The 19,338-nt window shown below is 35.2% G+C and overlaps 1 protein-coding gene across 4 annotated transcripts; it reads left to right on the top strand.

The window, feature by feature from the left end:
- Positions 1-25: 25 nt before the first annotated feature.
- On the top strand, positions 26-10,014 carry LOC115981672 (renalase). Of its 4 annotated transcripts, none has more exons than XM_031103964.1 (9): positions 26-426; positions 2,254-2,523; positions 3,571-3,697; positions 6,874-6,935; positions 7,061-7,291; positions 8,296-8,417; positions 8,658-8,796; positions 9,114-9,310; positions 9,617-10,014. In XM_031103964.1, exons 1-8 carry the CDS (start codon positions 82-84, stop codon positions 9,273-9,275), a joined length of 1,458 nt encoding a protein of 485 aa, XP_030959824.1. In that variant the 5' UTR covers positions 26-81; the 3' UTR covers positions 9,276-9,310; positions 9,617-10,014. The 4 variants fall into 4 exon arrangements, with proteins under 4 accessions (XP_030959824.1, XP_030959822.1, XP_030959823.1 ...); XM_031103962.1 differs by having other exon boundaries at positions 9,559-10,014; XM_031103963.1 differs by having other exon boundaries at positions 9,515-10,014.
- The last annotated feature ends 9,324 nt before the right edge of the window (positions 10,015-19,338 follow it).

Here is a 19,338-nt window from a genome sequence, read left to right as displayed (position 1 = left end):
GTCAGAGAGTAGAGAGTAGATAAACCCAGAGCTTTTTATCCTCACACTCCATTTCCTTCTCCCTCCAAAAAAAAAAAAACCATGCCCACCTCATCCTCCATTCACTCCTTTCCTTCTTCTCTCATTTCCAAACCCCTAAAACCCTTAAAACCCTCATTCCTCACCACCTTCTTCCCCAGAACCCTGACCCTAACCTGCACCACATCCCAGCCCAGTAAAAGACCCACCTCCAAAAACAGCAGGAAATCATCATATGGTACCTCCAGAAGGTCTAGTCTCAAGAAAACCTTCAACCAGGAGCAAGTTGTGTTCACTGCTCCCGTCTCCGACGACCCCGTCGTCGCGATTATCGGCGGAGGGATGGCCGGTCTGGTTTGTGCCTTGAATTTGGAGAAGAGAGGGGTCCGGTCCACGGTTTTCGACACGGTTGGTCAGTTGCTTCCTTTTTTAGCTGTTTTCGCCATCTGGGTCTTTTTTTTGTTTTTATGAATTTTGATGTGGGTTTTGAATGTTTAGAGAGGATGGTTGGTTGGATTGGTGAGTGTAGTTCAAAAAGTTTCAGTATTACTTACTGTTTCATTGTTGAGAATGTGTGCGGCGAAAATAGAAGAAAATGGAAAATGGAAATTTTCAGTTTATTGAAATGTTCAATTTGGTAAAACAAGAACAAATAGTGAATATAGTTGACCCTGCTAAGACTGGGTAGTTATGTTGAGGAAAGTTTGTATCTTATGGTAAGCAATCTATGTTTAGTCTACATTCATGAATTTATATGGGAATGAGGATGAGTGGTTCTGAATTTATTGATATGTGTAATGTGTTGTTGTTCTCATTTTCCTTTTAGTACATTGGAAGGCCATTGGGCCTAAGGGCTACACATTGAGAGGTAGCCCTCTCTCTGCCCGCTGAACACCATTCCTAATCCTTGGTATAGGCGTGACTCCATCCCTGGTCTCTTGTATAATGACAAGACACTTCATTGGCTGAACTACCAGTTCACTAAAGGTCAATACTTAATGTTGTGTTCTTGTCAACTTTTTCATAATTGGTAATTTTTTTTTGGGTAAATAATAAATTTTATTGATGAGAAAAAAAGAAAAAAAGTTGATTCATCAAGCATACAGAGGTTATACTAGATAAATGCACAATTAAGTTCTGAGGTTACAATGACCCATAAATTCTAGTACATCATAAGAAGGATATGCTCCTATTGCCACCATCCATTCCATCAATGTTCAGAAAACTACTTTTATCAAAAAAAGAAAACTGTAACTTCACTTCTAGGATCGTTTGCTCACAACCCTCAAAAACTCGAGCATTTCTCTCACGCCAGATACACCACATCAAAAAATGAGGGATAACCTTCCATATTGTGCTGTTTCTATGTCTTCCAAAGCGGCCTTGCCAGCAAAGCTAGTAAACCTACACATCCTTGGGCATCACCCACTGAACTCCAAGTAGCCCAAAAACCATTCTCATATTTCTCTAGCAAAAGAGCAATGCAAGAGCAAATGAGGCACCATTTCCCCGTCCGACTTACACATACAACACCAACCAACCAAAATAGTGTTTCTCTTACTCTAATTTTGTGCTTTTAAAATTTTTTAATTGGAAAACTCATGGTTTTTAATCCACTTCTTCACCTTCCACCCCATTCTTATTGGGGAGGAGGAGGTGCCATTTTCTGTGTTCTTACCAACTTTGCCAGCAAATCAAATCAAGAGTATATTCTTGGATATGTTTTGATACTCAATTTTCTTTCTTTAAAATTTTATTATTGCAATAATTTTTTTCATAATATTATTATCACATTTTGTGCTTCATAGATTCCTAGGAAGAGATAAAACAAGATGGATACCGGAGGTTATATTGTTTGGTGGGTATTAGGATGTCATTTGTGAAAAATGGAAGAATTATCTTTTTCTTCTATAAATTCTTCCTCCATTGTGTTTTCACTGAAAGGTTAAAAGAAACAAAGGGAAAGAAGGCTTTAAAATGTTTTAGTTTCTTATGCAACTCAACTATTTTCATTTGTTTACTCCTGTTCATGTTAGGAATTCTACTTATTGATTCAAACTTTCAAAATATGTTGATTGAATAGACTTCAACCTACAATAAGTCAGGAAAATATCATATCAGCCATTTTTTTCCAGGATACATATAAGTTTCTCTCAGTAGACTAACTTTCAAGTGCTTCATTTCAGTGATAACGACCATATTTTCAGAGTTTCTTACAATATTTTATTATTTTAGGGGATTCATGGTTTGGGAGGACGAATGGGAACCAGAATAATTGACCCTCAGCCATTGATATTTGACCATGCGGCTCAGTTCTTTACAGTGAGTGATTCTCAGTTTGCTGAGTTGGTGGATAGCTGGTTGGAGAAAGGTCTGGTTCAAGAGTGGCAGGGTATAATTGGGAAGCTTAACGTAGGTGGTCAGTTTGTTTCACTTCCTTCTTCGCCTCCAAGATATGTAGGAGTTAATGGCATGCGCCCCCTTGCTGACTCATTACTGTCTGAGGTGATTTTCCTCTATTCTTCCTTCTCGGTTATTTTATTTTATTTTTTATTTTATAATTTTGGTCTCATATTAGGTTTCTTTTATAAGAAAAGATTAGGTTGACATCGTTATGTTGATATTTGGAAAGTGGCCCCATTGTCTAATTTGGTGTATATGGAGAGAGTGTAATTCTAGAAGTTTTGAAAATGTTGAAAGGAACCTGCCAGATCTTAAGCTTTTCTTTTTTCAAACTTTTTTAGATTGATTGTCAGCTATGGGATTTTTTTTTTTCTTTTTTCTTTTTGTTCAATTTGTGATTTGATGGATCATTGTAATTTGCATGCTTGAATGCTTTGTCCCCGTTTATATACTTTTTATATACTTTGGGTGACTCCTTTTTTATATCAATAAAGTTTTTATCAAGAAGGTTTCTTTATAAAAAAGGGAAAAAAAGAAAAGAAAAAAGATTTCTAGTGAACAATTGAATAATCCTAAAGGGCTGCAATCCATTTTCAGAGAACATTCTAACTTGCAGGGGTGGGGGAAGGGGGCTAGGAGCTATTTTTATTTGGTTTGGCAAAACTCATCTATCAATTTACATTGTAATTAAAAAAATGTTTAGAGGTCCTTAGTTGTTCTAATATTGATTAGTATATGGGCATCAATATTATAATGGACGAAATTGGAAAAGCTACTTGCTCATAGATATTCAAATAATGCTTTGGATGCGTGTTAGGACTTGAACATGCAATTATGATTATGATAAGTATGTATCATTTTATAAGAAAACTTGTTTATATATATATATATATATATATATTTTTTTTTTAATTTAAAAGAAAACTTAGCATGACTTCATAAGAAATTGAATATGTCAAAATTTGTTGTGATTTTATATCCGTGTTTTCATTTTTAAAATATGCTATGGTTCTTTTTCCAGTACCAAAATTAAAAAAAAAAAAAAAAAAAAAAAAAAACGAAGAACTTCTCTCATATGCTTCTAGTTTTAGCCCTTTGCTTCTTCTGTTGTGCCCATGAGCTAATAAATTATTTTACACTTTGTGGCAGACTTCTTTGGTTAATGTGGTGAGACCTTGCTGGATAAGTAAACTTGATCCATTTAATGGGATGTGGTACTTGAGTGAAAACGGAAAACCTCAGGGACAGTTTGATGCGATTGTCATTGCACATAATGGTAACTTAGTGCCTCCCTTGTTAAATTTATTTTTACCTTTGCTGCAGTATCTTCACATTATATGAAGATTCTAATATTTTGTTATACTTGTTATTGCATCATAAGGCTTATCTAAAAAATACTGTATCTATGTGCACTGTTTCTGTTCCTAGAATTGAAACATATTAGAATTCTCAATTGTCTAATATATATGTAATAGAGTTGGCTTCTGCCATGGCAAAAAGAATATCTGATTATGCTTGTCTTTACCAGAAATGCTCCATGGTTTGAATGTCTGAACGCATTAAATGTTGGATACCATTTTCCATACTCTTTGTTACTATTGTCTAGCTCAAATGTTTCTTTCCAGAGAGCAGTCCAGGTAGAGAATGCTACACTAATGTAGGAGAATTTAAGTCCAAAGGAAAGAAGGCCCATTAGTCTATTTTTGTTTAGTCAGTTGCTACTAAAAGACTAGTACTTTCTATCTCTATGTTATGTTTTAGTTATTATTATGCTTTTAAGCATATTAAGAGGTCATGTGATGAACACATGACTTTTAATGAAATTGGATGATTATGATTTAATTGTTAGATAAAATATAAAGACTTGGGAATTAGGATTCTAGGGTTACTAACAGTTTTTTCAAATAGTCTCTCTTTGAGTCATTGTAGGCAGCCTTAGCTCATCTACTTTACGAAATTTGATATCTGAATTTTTTTGAGCTCTTTGAGCTTAGAAATTGATATTTGCTTATTACAAATTTAATCCTATTATCTTTTCTTTGTTATAATCTTGTTTTGTTGCTGAAATTTCTTCTTAAACCCTTAATCTACACTAGTCTGAGTTCTTCCTACTGCATCACATACCATTGAACTTAGATGTTCTCTGAAAAGTTATTATGATTTTTATATTATCCTAGCTAGGGCCTTATGGTTAGAGGAGAGAGACAAACACCAGGGTATGTTTGAGAGAAGCCTAATTGCTACTTTATTGCACTAATTCTCCAAAAGGCTGTGCTCTAGATGTGAAGGAATACAGGCATATTAGTTGTTGCATTTCCACAATTAGGTTTTTTATTCTAGTTAATGGCAGCTTGAGTGGAATTTTTTATAGTCCTCGAGGTTTGTGTTAAGGTGATCCATTGTCACAATTGTTATTGATGATAGAGATAGAGGCACTGAGTAAGTTATTGGTAAGAGCAGTGGCAAGACAGTATCTTGTGAAATTCAGGACAGCATCTTGCTGGTTTCACAGTGGGAAGTAGAACATTTGATCTTTTGATGGTTTCTCACCTCTTATTTTGGTACGATGCTTTGATTTTTTTTTTTTTTGTTTTTGTGGGAATGCCTGGAACAGCTTAGGTACTTGAAATGTGTGCTGTGCTTTGAAGTAGTTTCTGGATGAAAGATTAACCTGGTGAAATCTGAATTGATACCTGTTGGTATTGTACCCGACGTTGAAAAAATGAAAAATTTACTTAGATTCGACTATAAGGTTTCAAATTTCCCGTGAGATACGTGGGTTTGTCTGGGGTTCTAAGTTTAAATCAAGAGCAATATCAGATTGCGTTCTTGAGAAGGTGGAGGGGAGCTTAGTGGGAAGGAAGAAGGTTCACCTTTCAAAGGGAGGTAAACTGCATACCTGAAAAAAAAAAAGGGAAGTAAACTTATATTGATAAAGAGAATGTTGTTGAATTTACAATCATATATATATTTTTTCTCTTTATATCTTATTCCCATTAGCATTGCTAATAGTATTGAGGATTACAATGGGATGTTCTTAGGTGTGGTATAGGAGACAAGTTTATGTTCCATATTGTTAATTTGAAAAATTTGTGAACCAATTAAATATGGAATATTAGGCATAAGGAGTATGTTATTTTTTCTTTTTCTTTTTTGATTGGTAAATAAATTCAATAAAATGCAAAAGGAAAAAAATACAAAGGTGCCCTCGTATATGGGCAGAAGACCAGGCAGTTCAAGAAAATAAAAAGGACAAAAAGGAATAAGAAGGAAAAGACAAAAGACAAAATCAGCAAACTCATGAGAAGGCTTTGGCATAACAGTGTTTTATGGAGGAAAATAATGGATCAAAAATATGGAAGTGAGTGGAGTGGTTGCTGCTTGGGGGTAGAAGTGGAACATATGGTATAAACCTTTCAAAGCATATTAGAAGTGGTTGGGAAAATTTCTCCGGATCCGTTAGATTTGAGGTTGGTAATGACATTAATATTTTCTTTTGGCATGACTTGTGGTGCAGAGATGTGGTTCTAAAGGGGGCATTTCCAGATTTGTATAGAATTTCACAATCTAAAGTGGCTTATGTGGTGGACTGATGGCATTATTCATTGGTATATTCCTTTATTAGAGCTTAAAATGATTTGGAGTTAGAAGTTCTAACAAGTTTCCTTAATTTCATCTACTCTATAAAGATAAGAAGAGAAGAAGAAGACCAGATCTGCTGGATTCCAACAAGAAGCCGTATGTTTGTGGTATAGTCCTTTTATAGAGTGTTGCATGCTGGAAATGCTCAAACTTTTCCTTGGAAAAGCATTTGGAGGGTTAAGGTCCCCACCAAAGTGGCATTCTTCACATGGTCAGCTGCACTGCGAAAGATTCTCACAATGGATAAGTTACAAAGGAGAAATTTAATTGTAGACGAGTGGTGCTGCATGTGCAAAATAGTGGGGAGTCCATAGATCATTTGCTTCTCCATTGTGATATCGCTCAAGTATTTTGGTCATTGGTCTTGTGTTTATTTGGGATAGGGTTATGCCTAAGAGGGTAGTTGATTTGTTGGATAACTTGAAGGGGCGATTTGGAAGATATCGAAGTCCAGATATTTGGAATACAATTCATTTATGTATAATGTGGACTACTTGAAGGAATTGAACAATCTGCATTGGAGCTGAAATTGATATTTTTACTTGCTATGTAGATTTGGATGGCTGCTTTGAGTAGTCATTTTTCTAATTTTCCTGGGTTTCGTGATTTTTGTATTTTTTTGATGATTTTTTGGGTGTTGTATACTTCCTGCATACTTGGGCTTTGTCCCTTTTTTTAGTGCATAGTTAATAAAATTTCTTACTTACCTATAAAAAAAATGGAACATTCTAAAATAATGTCAGTGGAGTTTGATGTTATGTTTGATCAGTGACTTGAGTTTGTTTTAATATTACTTTGTGTCAACAACAGGAAAGTGTGCAAATCGCTTGCTTGCATCGTCAGGCTTGCCACTAATTGCAAGACAGATGAAGGTATACCCAGAACTTCTCAATTCAGTTTATTTGATGCAATCTGCTATATTCTCCACTTTATTTGCTTTTAGTGATGATTGGCTTATCTCAGATTGTTGCTCATTTAATGCTGTCTGTGTTGCTAGAGGCTGGAATTAAGTTCTATATGGGCCCTCCTTGCAGCATTTGAGGACCCTCTTCCTATCCCAGGTGGTGCAGCTTCATCTCCTTTTGAAGGAGCTTTTGTCAAAGGGGTTGATTCTGTCTCATGGATGGCAAACAATACCAAGAAACTTCTGCATTCCCAAAACAGTGGCCCTCACTGTTGGACCTTTCTTAGTACTGCAGCTTATGGAAAGCGGAACAAGGTTCCACAGGTCAGTACTAAGTTGAATATGTGTGGGCAAACACACACCCAATTGATGGTTTTGGATCATTAACAGAACTTATAGGGATAAAAGTCTTGAAGATTCTGGTTTTTGACTAAGCCTTTAGCAAACGTGACAATAGATAGGGAGTACTGGTAGAAAAGAGTTCATTTGGCCAACACCAACTTGTTTAAACACGGCAATCATGAGTTATGTGCATTTGAACATGTAGACTTTGTTAATTGGACAAGCTTTTATCCTGATGCAGGACAAAGGGTGGAAAATAGAAGTAAGAGAAAAGGAATAAAGAACAGGACAACCCCTATGCTTCACCACTTAAAAATTGCTTTTAGAATTTTCTTGAAATCTTAAGCTTCACCACCTAAGGGTGCTTGGAATCACCACCAAGCTTAAAGAAACATATCTATACAAAGATTTTTTATTCAAATTGCATTGCTTCAAACCATTCTTGGAGCCTTTTTTAATAGGTTATAAGGAGGACATCAAGCCACAATTACCATAAAATTATCAACAATATTAAATTCTAGAATTCCAAAGTGAAATCTAGAAAATCAGAAATTCAAACTTCGAAAATAAAATCTGAGACTCCACAGGGTACCTATGTGAGTGGTGATTGTAATTATCCCCTTTTAAAGTAAATTTTAGAGATTGATGCTTATGGAGACCCAATTTTTACGTATAACCCCAAAGTTCTATTGTCATTCAAATTCCCATAATATGTATAAAATGGCTTCATACTATTCATTTTATAATATATTGCTTCAAATCACTTGCAAGTCTTATAAATTCTGCCATGCATAATCAAACAGTAAATGCCTAAATGGTGTTTACCACATTTCTAAAATTTTAGAAGCAAGAAATTGTGTAAAATGATGGTAGTAAAAAATTTTCTATGCTTGTGTATCTAGTTGTATCATGTATGCAACTGTCCATATTTTTAGGTATATGCAGATTTTTTTTGGGTCACTTTATTGAACAATTTTTATTACCAGGAAAACATCCCAAATGCAACGGCAGAGAAGGTGAAGGTGGGCATGCTTGGGGGTGTTGAAGCTGCGCTTGGGTTACCAAAAGAATCACTTCAGAAACCATTCTATACCCGTGTTCAGTTATGGTAAGGAACCACTCTGCATTATCACTAGTGAGTACATTATATTTTTTCATTGGAATCATCACAATCAACTTGTTTTTCAGGAATAATTTGCCTTTGGGATTTATTCATTGGAAATGTTCATTTTGGTTCTTTATAATGATTGCTTGAAGAAAATTTTGTTTTCTTTTATTTAAAAACTAAAAATGGGATAAAGTTTTCTGTAATGACTGGGAGTTTGTCCTATCTTCTGGAGTATCACAGGGGTGCAGCTCTTCCAACTAATACACCTGGCATCCCCTGCATCTTTGATCCTCAGGGAAGAGCTGGTATATGTGGTGATTGGTTACTTGGTTCAAGTTTAGAATCGGCAGCCTTGAGTGGAATGGCTCTTGCCAATCATGTAAGCGACACTTTAGTTCTCTATTTGCTTTTATTTTATTTTACTAATTTTTTATGGGATTTGTTTTATATTGGTTATTGGTTTGTAGTTGCTTATAACTACAAACTCGAAAAAGTTGATCATGGTTTCAACCCATGTTCTTCTAATCCAGTAAACACTTTCTTTCTGTAGTTGAACTAAAAAGTCTATGGACTTAAAAGACTGTAAAAGTTGTGGTTTTGTTTTCGTTCAAGGTTTAAATAGTTTAAACTTTAAAGTAAAACACAATATCAACAAAATATTTAATATTCACACCAGAGTTGGTCTTTTCCACGCAGATGGCAGATTATTTCCAAAGTGGTGGAGCTCGTCCTGAAGAGTTTGCTGTTGGTTTAATGAATGAGTTTCAACCACTTGGAGGACATGATATTGGACAATTTCCAGGATTGGAGTCCCAAAAACAAACAAATGAGGCTCAGGCATATGAACTTGCCTCTTGAAGTTGTACTAGACCATGAAAATTATTATAGTTTTGGTAAGTTTGATTTCTCAAATGCAATTTCAGATTTAAGCTATTTTTTTCTTGTGCATAAAATCAGAGAAAACAAATAAAAAAATCATGTATTCTAAGGTTCTTAGATACATGGTAACACATTTCATGGACAGTTAAATTACTTACTTTGTTAGAATTATATACTTGATTAACTAGCAGTTTTGAGGCTCTTTGCTGTCACAACAGTTGTGAAGGATGATGCTGATCTTTTTGCTCTATAATTTTTATAGTGCTAGAGGAATATCTGTTGCTCAGCAGCTCATCACCCCAGGTGTATTGGTTTCTCAGCTCCTTGAAGGAAATTTTAGACATCTGGAGTTCAGGTGAAGAGATATTACGATATTAGTATCTCAGTTCTTCCAAATTCCAGCACAAGTATGTGAAGCTTAGACTGGCACAAGGGCACCGACTACTCTACCAATAATAGATTTTCAAGACTTAAGCATGGAATTGGAAGCTATTCAAGATCTTCAATAATGCATGAAATGGAATTATTGCGTGTACTTTGTTGGATAGTTTTGGTAGATGTGATGATAATGTATTTATTTTATTTTTGAGATTTCGATAGTTGCAACTTGCAATAGGGGAGAGGGAATTTGAACCTTGCACCTCTCTGTTACACCGTTTTAGATTTTGTATGATCAAATTTTAGAATTTTTATTCTCATCAATTTCGGCCTTTCAGTTCAATGAATGAGTTGTTTTAGTTGAATGCTGCCAATGTGATTATGACATACTGTTGTGGAAAAGTTTTAAAGGAAAAGTTTTAAATGGAGGTATGCAAATTCAAATTATCTTTTCAAAGGATGACTTAGGGTCTGTTTAGATACTATTTATTATTGAAAATTATAAATATTGTAGCAAAATAATTTTTAAATATGTGAATAGTGTCGTGGGATCCAGTTTTAAAGTTGTTTTTTTTTTTTAAAAGTAGTTTGAGGATCCTGTAAACAGTACACGGAACCCATTAACGACCATTCACATTCTCCGGGACTGCCCTTGGACAAAAGAGGTATGGCACAAATCTCCAGGTATCCTGCCCTTGTCTTTCTTCCAGTTGCCGCTTCAAGACTGGCTGAGACATAATACTACGATGGTTAGGCCCGCCTTACCCCACCACCCCCCTTGGCAGGTCTATTTTCCCTTCACCTGTTGGAAACTTTGGTTAGCAAGGAATGAAAGAATATTTACAAACAAATCCCGATCCCAACATAGCCTAATCTATTCCTCTGTTCAAGCGGCGATTGAATTTCATTTCCTTGCCGGTACCACTAAGCGACCCTTGGATTTGATTCCTCAGATTGTCAGTTGGCAAGCCCCCCCTACCCCTTTCTTAAACTTAACACTGATGGGAGTGCCCTAGATAACCCAGGATTGGCCGGAGCAGGGGGTGTTCTTCGAGATTGCCAAGGACAATGGATTGTAGGATTCTCAATGCATGTGGGCCTCGCAACAAACAATATGGCCGAGCTAGAGGCAGTTAGACAAGGGCTGGCAATGGCTGGGAGTATGGGAGTAAAGAGCCTACATCTGGAACTAGATTCCAAAGTGATCCTAAATTGGCTAACAAATTCAAATTTAAATTACGCCACTAATATTCTGCCCTTGATCTGTGATTGCAATAACCTTTTGGAGCAGGAATGGGAAGTGCACATGCAACACGTGTTTCGTAAGGCAAATAGCTGTGCAGATGCTTTAGCAAAGCGGAGGACCCATCTACAAACTAGGATGACTATGTATAGTAAATGTCCCACTTTTGTTTATGTATCATATATGAGGGACTTAACTGGCTTGGGGGAAACTCGGCTTTGTAACCCCAGCACAGTTATAAGTGCTGTATGAACCTAGTTTTTTAAATAAATCATCCCGCTTTTCACCCAAAAAAAAAAAAAAAAAAAAAGCACCGTTGGGAAACGCAAAATGCGCTTCCCAAATGGAGGCTTACTTGTTTTTAAATAGTTTTTTTAATTGGAAATAGCACAAATGTCGGGTTGGTTTTGAATCTATGATCTCTCCCTTCACATTGCCCTTAAGAGGTGTGCCATTTGAGCAGTAACTTATTGGCTTATTTAACAAGTTAGATGTCTTGCAAATGTAGACTGAAACCCATCATATGATTTAGTTCATATCTTACAGTTGCAGGAAACTGGAGACATATATATATCTTTTGTCACCTTCTTTTTTCACTCAGAACACGTTACTAAGGAACAGAAAACAAATTACATAGTACCATAAAATTAAACATTTTGCACATAGTAATGGCGAAATGTTTAATTAAACGATTGGTAAAACAGTAAAAGGGGTGGAGATTGGCTCAAACGTCAGTGACTGGTTCACTCCATTTTTTCGCGTACACTCAGCCAAGTGAGAAAACAGATCGTCTGAAACACACAGACCAAAGCACCCGCAGCAGCCGTAATGAGCAGAGCACAATGTGACAAATACAACCGCTCGTGCAGTTGGGACGGGGTCACCAAGTACAGAGAGGAAGAGTATCCAGGAATCATGGATAAAAGAGTAACAAGGTAAACTATACTCAACAGACCCGTACAAAACCTACTCTTGACCAGGAATCCAGTAAGAAGCAAGAGGGTCATAAGGAGAGATGCAATGAAAGTGAAAGAAGTGGATATCTTGAAGTAGAAGTATGCCAGTTCTTCCGAAGAATCCAACGTTCTATCTTCAACCTTCCTCTTGAAATCTTCAGCCATTCGTGGGAAAATGATTAATGTATAAACGGCGAGCACCATTATTGCACCGCGAGCCTTTTCCATGCAATCGTTTTGATTTTTCCAGTAAGACATCACTTTCTCCTGGTACCACATCTTTCTTGATGATGTTTCCATTTCAGAAATCGGGTTGAGGCGCCGAGTGTACGTGATGAACAAGCTACCTTTGCTTTTTTTGGGCTTTGATGAAGTGAAGTAAGAAACGAAGTCTGGGTCTGGATCTGGGTATGGGACCCCGACAGATTGCTCTGCATAAAACTACTCCTCCTTTTATACAAGATAAGTCCTAAATATTAGGAACTGCATATCCATTTATTCATCAAAAAAAAAAAAACTGCACATCCATTTTAGGAACGGCATATGCAAAAGACTAGCTACCTGTTAGACAATAAATCCTTGACTCAACAAATTAATTCCATAAATAAGTTTCCGGTGATTTTATTCTAGAGAGATGCTATGTCCATAATATTTTTACAATATTTTCATAACAAATCATAGGTGGTTAGCTGTTATAGGTTCAAATTTGAACTTAACACTAAGATTACTTTTTTGTCCCAATAATAACAACTAGTAACAACCTGCCACTTAGAATTTATTGTAAAAATGTTGTGAAAATATTGTGAACACATCATTTCTCTTTTATTCAAACTAGTCTCATCACCTTAACAAATTACTTCCATAAATAAGTTTGTGATGATTTTATTCAAACTAAACTCATCACATGCGCTTCACGTGTGCAATGAGATTTTTTTTTTTTTAGTGGTAGTAGAAAAAAAAATCTATGTTTTTTTATTTTATACATATAATTTTTATTTTGAGAATCTAATTTATAAATAAATAAATAAATAAATAAATTTGAAAATCAACAGGAGAGTGACCCATATTTTTAGGCAATGTTTTATATTCAAAATATACACTTGATGAAAATATACATGAGTTACAACTAAAAGATAATTACAACCTTTACAGCTAAGTACAAACTCAAATAAAAACCGTAATTTGAGTTTAGGAGAAGTTGTGGTTTAGAATCCTCTAGTAAACAAATTGTAAAAAGAAAAGATTTTAAAAGTTGTGAGTATTTTAAATTTTAAATTTTGAAGAGGTATGCTAAATTTTAGAAAAATGGATGAAAGAGGGATTTGATTTAAATTTTATTTTTATTTTTTATACTTAGATAAGTGAGATATGTTGGTGGATGATTGAATATTCTTTCAACTAAATTGAATAATCTCATTAAAATAAAAAATAAAAATTACATGAGATGATGGGATAAAGATAATAATTATAAAAAAGGGGATAAGGATAAGGGTTTTTTCCGATTAAAAAAAAAAAAAAAACCAACTTAACGTGAAGGATAGGGAGAAAAAAGAAGAAGGAAATGTTGCAAAAGATATTAACAATTTAAAATGTTGTGAAAATGTTATGAACATATTTTTTGTTTTTTTTTTAAAGGTCAACACCTTCCATTAATCATAATTCAAGGCTATTACATTTTTCAAATCACAAAAATACGTAGATATGTGATAAGATTTATGTGAGTTAAATAATTTTTTTGTATATAAATCTTATCATATCCCATTTCACTTATTTGAAATTGGGTATTGTACATTTTAAAGTATAAACATTTCTGTCAAAGTAACAACCTAAAATTTTTCATAAAATAATCCATGAAAAGACCCATCAACCCCAATTGAAAGCATAAGTTTCTCATGTAAAGCTTACCCATCTAAAAAGGGCCAAACACTACAAAAGAGAAAAAACTACAACTACAATATACGGATTGCATGAATGGATACAATCTTTTGTACAATATCTTGTGTTCCACTTTATAATCTACCAATCATAATGTTCTCTGTGTTTGATTTTTTTTTTTCCCATTTTAAACTTGACATATCTATCTTCTAGAGCAACACACTCTCTACCTAAATTAAAACATTAGCATTCCATGCCTCAAAATCTTTATAGCCGAACCTGCATCAAATTTTATATTTGTTGGCACTACCACCTCTATCTACATCGAATCTCCCTCACCACCATAATATTGGGGAAAAAGAACCACAATAGTGTTATTAAATAAAAGAATATATAATAAAACATTACTTACGTGGAAAAATAAATCAGATATAGGATTAGGCTAGTGAATTTATTGAAATAAATACATTCATTAAAACATACACACATGGTAAATTCCTTTGTGGACGCCCATCATAGGTAAGTCGATTCCTACAAATCATATATAGCCTTAGGTGAAGGATCTTTACACCACAAATTAATATGACTACAGTGAAGTAGTAATAACATAAAAAATTTTAAAATGTTTTCTCAAGACACAAACTTTGTGCCAAGTATCAATTCAACACAGTTTGGGTATATGCCTTCAGCCATTGAAGTCCCAAAATAATTGGTAATATAAATAATATAAATGAAAATTACATCAAATCACAATCAAAATTTAATATATACGAAAATATTTAATGTCTTAGACTTTAGTTTCAAAATAGATTATTGTCAGGTCTATAGATGAAGATGGTTTCAACACCATTTATTTCATTTTATTTTTGAAAAAGAAAAAGAAAAAGAAAAAACATTTTATAATTCCAAATCTAAAATTACGTTCAATTGGCAGTGGTACACTAATACTAACTACTAATAACAAAGTTCAACTTTCTATGTCTGATTTAATGCTCACCAATTAAAATAAAATATATGTAAATAAACAAAGAAGAAGAAAGAAAGATGGATGCTCACCTATTGAAGAAGAACTAATAGATGCCTACCGGTGATTAATCTAGTCAAATGTTTTAAGCATGAACAGTTTGATTTTTATAGCAATATCTATCCACTCAATCAAACAAAAAAAAAAAAAAAAGAGTAAATGTGGATTGAAAGACCCAAAAAAAAGAAAAAAGAAAAAAAAAAAAGGTCATCAATCCTTCAAGAGAAATTGGCATTAAATACAGGTATTTCAGCCTTTGATGTATCCATTCTTGAATAACTTTTTATTGCTACACTTAGTACTGGGCTTTCATTCCAATCAACAATATTTGCTCCATTTCTCGGGTTTTGTTTTGATTTGGTTCGATCAAAACAATCACAAAATATGTGGTAATAATAGAGGCCAGGTAATAACTTAAAATTTAAGCATATCTTCAAATTTCCTCAGTCAATAGCGCACGTAGTTAAGACTCTCAGTGGCCATCGAATGAGGAAAAGAAGGAATAAAGATTGTAGAATAGGGGAGTGATGAATAAAGAAGGAAAAGTTTTTGTGAAAGAACCCAAACTGAAGATGTTTCTGATAGGGGGGAAAAAACTGAAAGGCAAATGGCAAGTAATTTGAGAACGTGTATTAGGCAGTTGTGAATATAGGAGTAGATAGGTTAAAAAAAAAGGGAAAAAAAACTGTACGTAATTTTTTATTTTTTATTTTAAAGAAAAATTTGTTGGGAAATTTAGACCCCGGTTGATAGAATTAACAAGTTTTAGACCTAAGTTGTTAATTAGATTTATTATGAATAAACCTTGTTAAAACAAACTAACATCAATATCATGCACAGTGAAAAAGTAAATAAGACAAAATATGATGACCTAGGAAAACCAATGAAACAAACTAGTTTCACAGTAAAAAACCTGGGAGGAAACCTTCCTAAAATAGCAATTCACTACAGTAAAGAGAAGTTTTAGATCTAATAAAAAACCTTTGTCCCTAGACTCTACAATCCCCGTAAGTGAATTTATAGTAGAAACCTTCTACTGCTTCAGAACCTCTGAACTCTTCAATATATGAATGTCATCCTTTTGCACGAATCCCAGTACATGACTAATCAATGATGCACAACTCCTAGTATGTGACTAACTCCAGCAACTTGAAGATGTTGTTGGTTGCAAAGTTCTTCACTTCATCAACAATGAATATCAAGAAGCACTTGGTTACAAACCCTAAGGCGCAAAAGATACAGTAACTTCTTTCAGAGAGAATAAGGCACTTGGTCACTTTTTGCATGTGTTCTTCTTGTATTCTCTTATGTGACGGCCTCTAAAATAAGTCTTATATATGTCTAGGGTTGTGAGAAAAGAAACCCTACACATACATGTCAGCATGAGTTGAAAATCAGATCTGGAAATTTTGATTTCGTAGATCTCGATAGATTTTTTATCGAGCTTTTGTCGCGATTCTATCCAGCTTCTGTCCAGTTTTTGTCGAGCTTCTGTCGAGAATTCCATCCAACTTCTATCCAACTTTTGTCCAGTTTTAATGAACAACTTTTCTTCACTTGTTTCTTGGTCCAATCTTCATGGTTTTAATACTTGGCTTGAACAACATGTTTCTTGAAGTACTAAACCCATTCTAGATCTACCCAATTATAAGTAAAGTGCGTTTTGTCAAAAGATTTGCCAATTTACATAACATATGTCTCTAACAATCTCACATATGTCCTAACAATCTCCTCCTTTGACAATCCGTGACAAAACCACAACAAACAAATGAATTATGAGAGAAGTCTTAAATCACTAAACTCATAACACTTGTTGAATTACAAACAAATCTAACCCTAACACAAACTTTTGAAAAACTTTGTAAGAAAAGAGTTCATGGCATAATAGATTTTCACAACCTGTCTTTTTGAAACACTTTAAACAAAACTCATCAAGGCATCTTAATGTGAAACAGAAATAAAGATTGCATACATAAAAAAACATGTGTATAAAGATAGAAAAGAAACAACACATGGAGAGATAGGTGAAGAACAACATACATCATCATATATATATATATGTGTGTGTGTGTGTGTGTGTGTGAAAATAAATACAATGTATGCAAAAATGTTCACAAGATCGGTATATAAGAAGCTAAAAGGAGCTCCAAAAACAACAAGGAGGTAAACATTCCCCCTAACAAGATGAAACACAAATCCCCCTTACAAAGGCATGTATTTCTCCCCATAATATGTAGAATCTTAAAAAGAAACTACATTTTCTCCCCTTTTTTGTCGTAATTGACAAAGGGTACAAGAAGCTATAAAACTTCACCTGAGAAACATAAAGATGATCAAGGGGCACAAGGAATCCAAATAAATGCATGAATGTAATGAAACAACATGCTATGGATGACAAGATAATAGAAAGATGCAAAACATGTGAAAAAAAAAAAAACAATGCATGCAAGAGGGTCCTGACAGATCGAGAAGCTGTCGAGCTGCTATCGAGTAGAAGCCAACCTCGATAGATCGAGAATCTGTCGAAGATCTATCGGCTAGACAGAAAGTTTCTCGATGGATCAAAGAAGCTGTCGAGATTCTGTTGAGAAGAACTCTAGAAATCTCAATGGATCGAAATTGCGTTAACTTTTGTTGAGAAAAGAAGTTTAAAAGGCTCGATAAATAGAAAGCTGTCGAGGATCTGTCGAGAAGCTGTCTAGCTTGATAAAAAGCAATTTTTCAAAGAGAGGAAAAACATATAGAGATGAATGCAACAAATAAGCTACTCAACCATAGATCCAATCAACATTTTAAGCTTTCAAAAACATCTCTCAACAAGAAAAAGCAAAGCATTCATAGATCCAAAACACACACACGCATTAAAAAAAATCTAACCAATCTTATATTTCAAAAATAAGTTAAGACAGTTTAGTGAGCATACATTAACACATATATCCCTTGTGATGGCCAAATCACATTGTACCTGCACATGTATCAAAGTAGCAAAGAATTTGCGTGTTATGTGAAAGTATCGCAAGAGTGCATAAGTGTCTCATATTATGATAATTTGAGATATGAGAAAATCAATTTAACTCATATACAATCATAACTGCTTGATGGGGACTATCACTTTCGAGGTATATCCTATAACTCCCACATCTCCTAGAAACACGTTTGCAACCATATTTAAAAACATTTTGATTTTTTTTTTCTTTTAATTTTCTTTGCATATTTTTTTCTTTTGAGCATTTCATGCATGGCATATAAGAGAAACCCTTATCCAGTGCCATGAGTGTAAAGGTTTTTGTGTTGACTCTACGTCAATTGAAAATAGGTTTAAATGAGTGTTGAGGGCCATTTGTGGAAGCCCAGCAGACAGAAAAGCCCAATAATGAGGGCCACAAAGAATTGACAAGATAAATAGCAAAGAACCCATTAGGCCCAAGCGGTAGGAATAATGGATCACAGGCTCAACAAATGAATAAATGGGTCTTGAAAAGGCAAGCGGGCTCAAAGAAGCCAGGAAAGAAAGAAGTAGCATCCCATGGGCAGAGTATGAGGTAGAAAAGTGAGAAAGGGCCGCCGCAGGCCCAAGGCAATTGTAAACTAAGAGAGTAAGGAGTTTATGGCAGGTCCATGAACTCCAAAGATAAGGATAAGGTTATTGGGCCGGGGAAGTCCAATGAAGTTAGTAAAAAGCCCATGAGAGTGTGGAATTAGCAAACGGGCCGAGGAAGCCCAAGAAAAGCAATCAGACCACGGATGTCCAAAGGAAAAGCCCAAAGGGACATAGGAACCCATGAGTAAAAGCAAAACAGTGCCCACAATAGGCCACTAATAAAAGAGATAAACGGCTAGCCCAAAAGGAGGTCCAGCAGGATTAAGTTATTACGGCAGGAATAACAGTTCAACATGACAGACAGTAAAGAAAATCAAAAGTGGGCCAAGGAAATGTGAAGCCCATTATCATACAAGGCCCAGCTCCTGAATGGAGCGAAAAACCAAAGGAAAGCCCACATGAAAGGCCAGGAAAATGCAGATGGAGAGTCTCCAGGTCACGGCAGATGCATGAGCAGCAGGCAGACTCTTGGACAAATTTGAAAGGGAAGCACGCGCGAGGCCAAGGCACCACTAGCCTGTACCTAGCCAATATAGGACATGGTAGGGCCATGGGCCAAAGGTAAAAGGTAAAGGGGGTGTGGTTTGGTGGTGGGGAGGGGGGAAAATACCTATTTACAGCTCCTGCCCAAGCCTCTTTTGGGAGGTACGTCCTACTAGGATGATAGACCACCCAAAAGAGGCAAGTTTGAGAGGGAACCGTTGGTGCATGCTTTGAAAGTAGAGAGAGAAAGCATTTATACCGTGGCAGGAAAGAAGTGCTACGGCAGGGGGAGAACTGAAACCTGCCTCTGTCTGGTAAGAGTGAGTGGCACACACCTCTGGTGGTCGGCAAGTACGCCCAGACCAGACAGAGGTGGTTAAAGGGCAAAATGGTAAAACCATGGTCGCGGCAGGCACTATAAAAAAGCTCTTGCCATGCCCTGTAAAGAAGATCAAAAAACAGAGTATATTTTCTTGAGTAAA

Source organism: Quercus lobata, chromosome 3, assembly GCF_001633185.2.
Source record: "Quercus lobata isolate SW786 chromosome 3, ValleyOak3.0 Primary Assembly, whole genome shotgun sequence".
NCBI lineage: Eukaryota > Viridiplantae > Streptophyta > Magnoliopsida > Fagales > Fagaceae > Quercus > Quercus lobata.
This window is presented reverse-complemented; position numbering and strand designations above follow the sequence as displayed.

What these genes read in the sequence shown, in the direction of transcription:
- LOC115981672 (XM_031103964.1), top strand. Translation starts at nt 82, where the DNA reads ATGCCCACCTCATCCTCCATTCACTCCTTTCCTTCTTCTCTCATTTCC. An exon ending in GGTCCACGGTTTTCGACACG is followed by an intron (nt 427 to 2,253) that starts GTTGGTCAGTTG and finishes TTATTATTTTAG; the next exon opens with GGGATTCATGGTTTGGGAGG. An exon ending in CTGACTCATTACTGTCTGAG is followed by an intron (nt 2,524 to 3,570) that starts GTGATTTTCCTC and finishes ACTTTGTGGCAG; the next exon opens with ACTTCTTTGGTTAATGTGGT.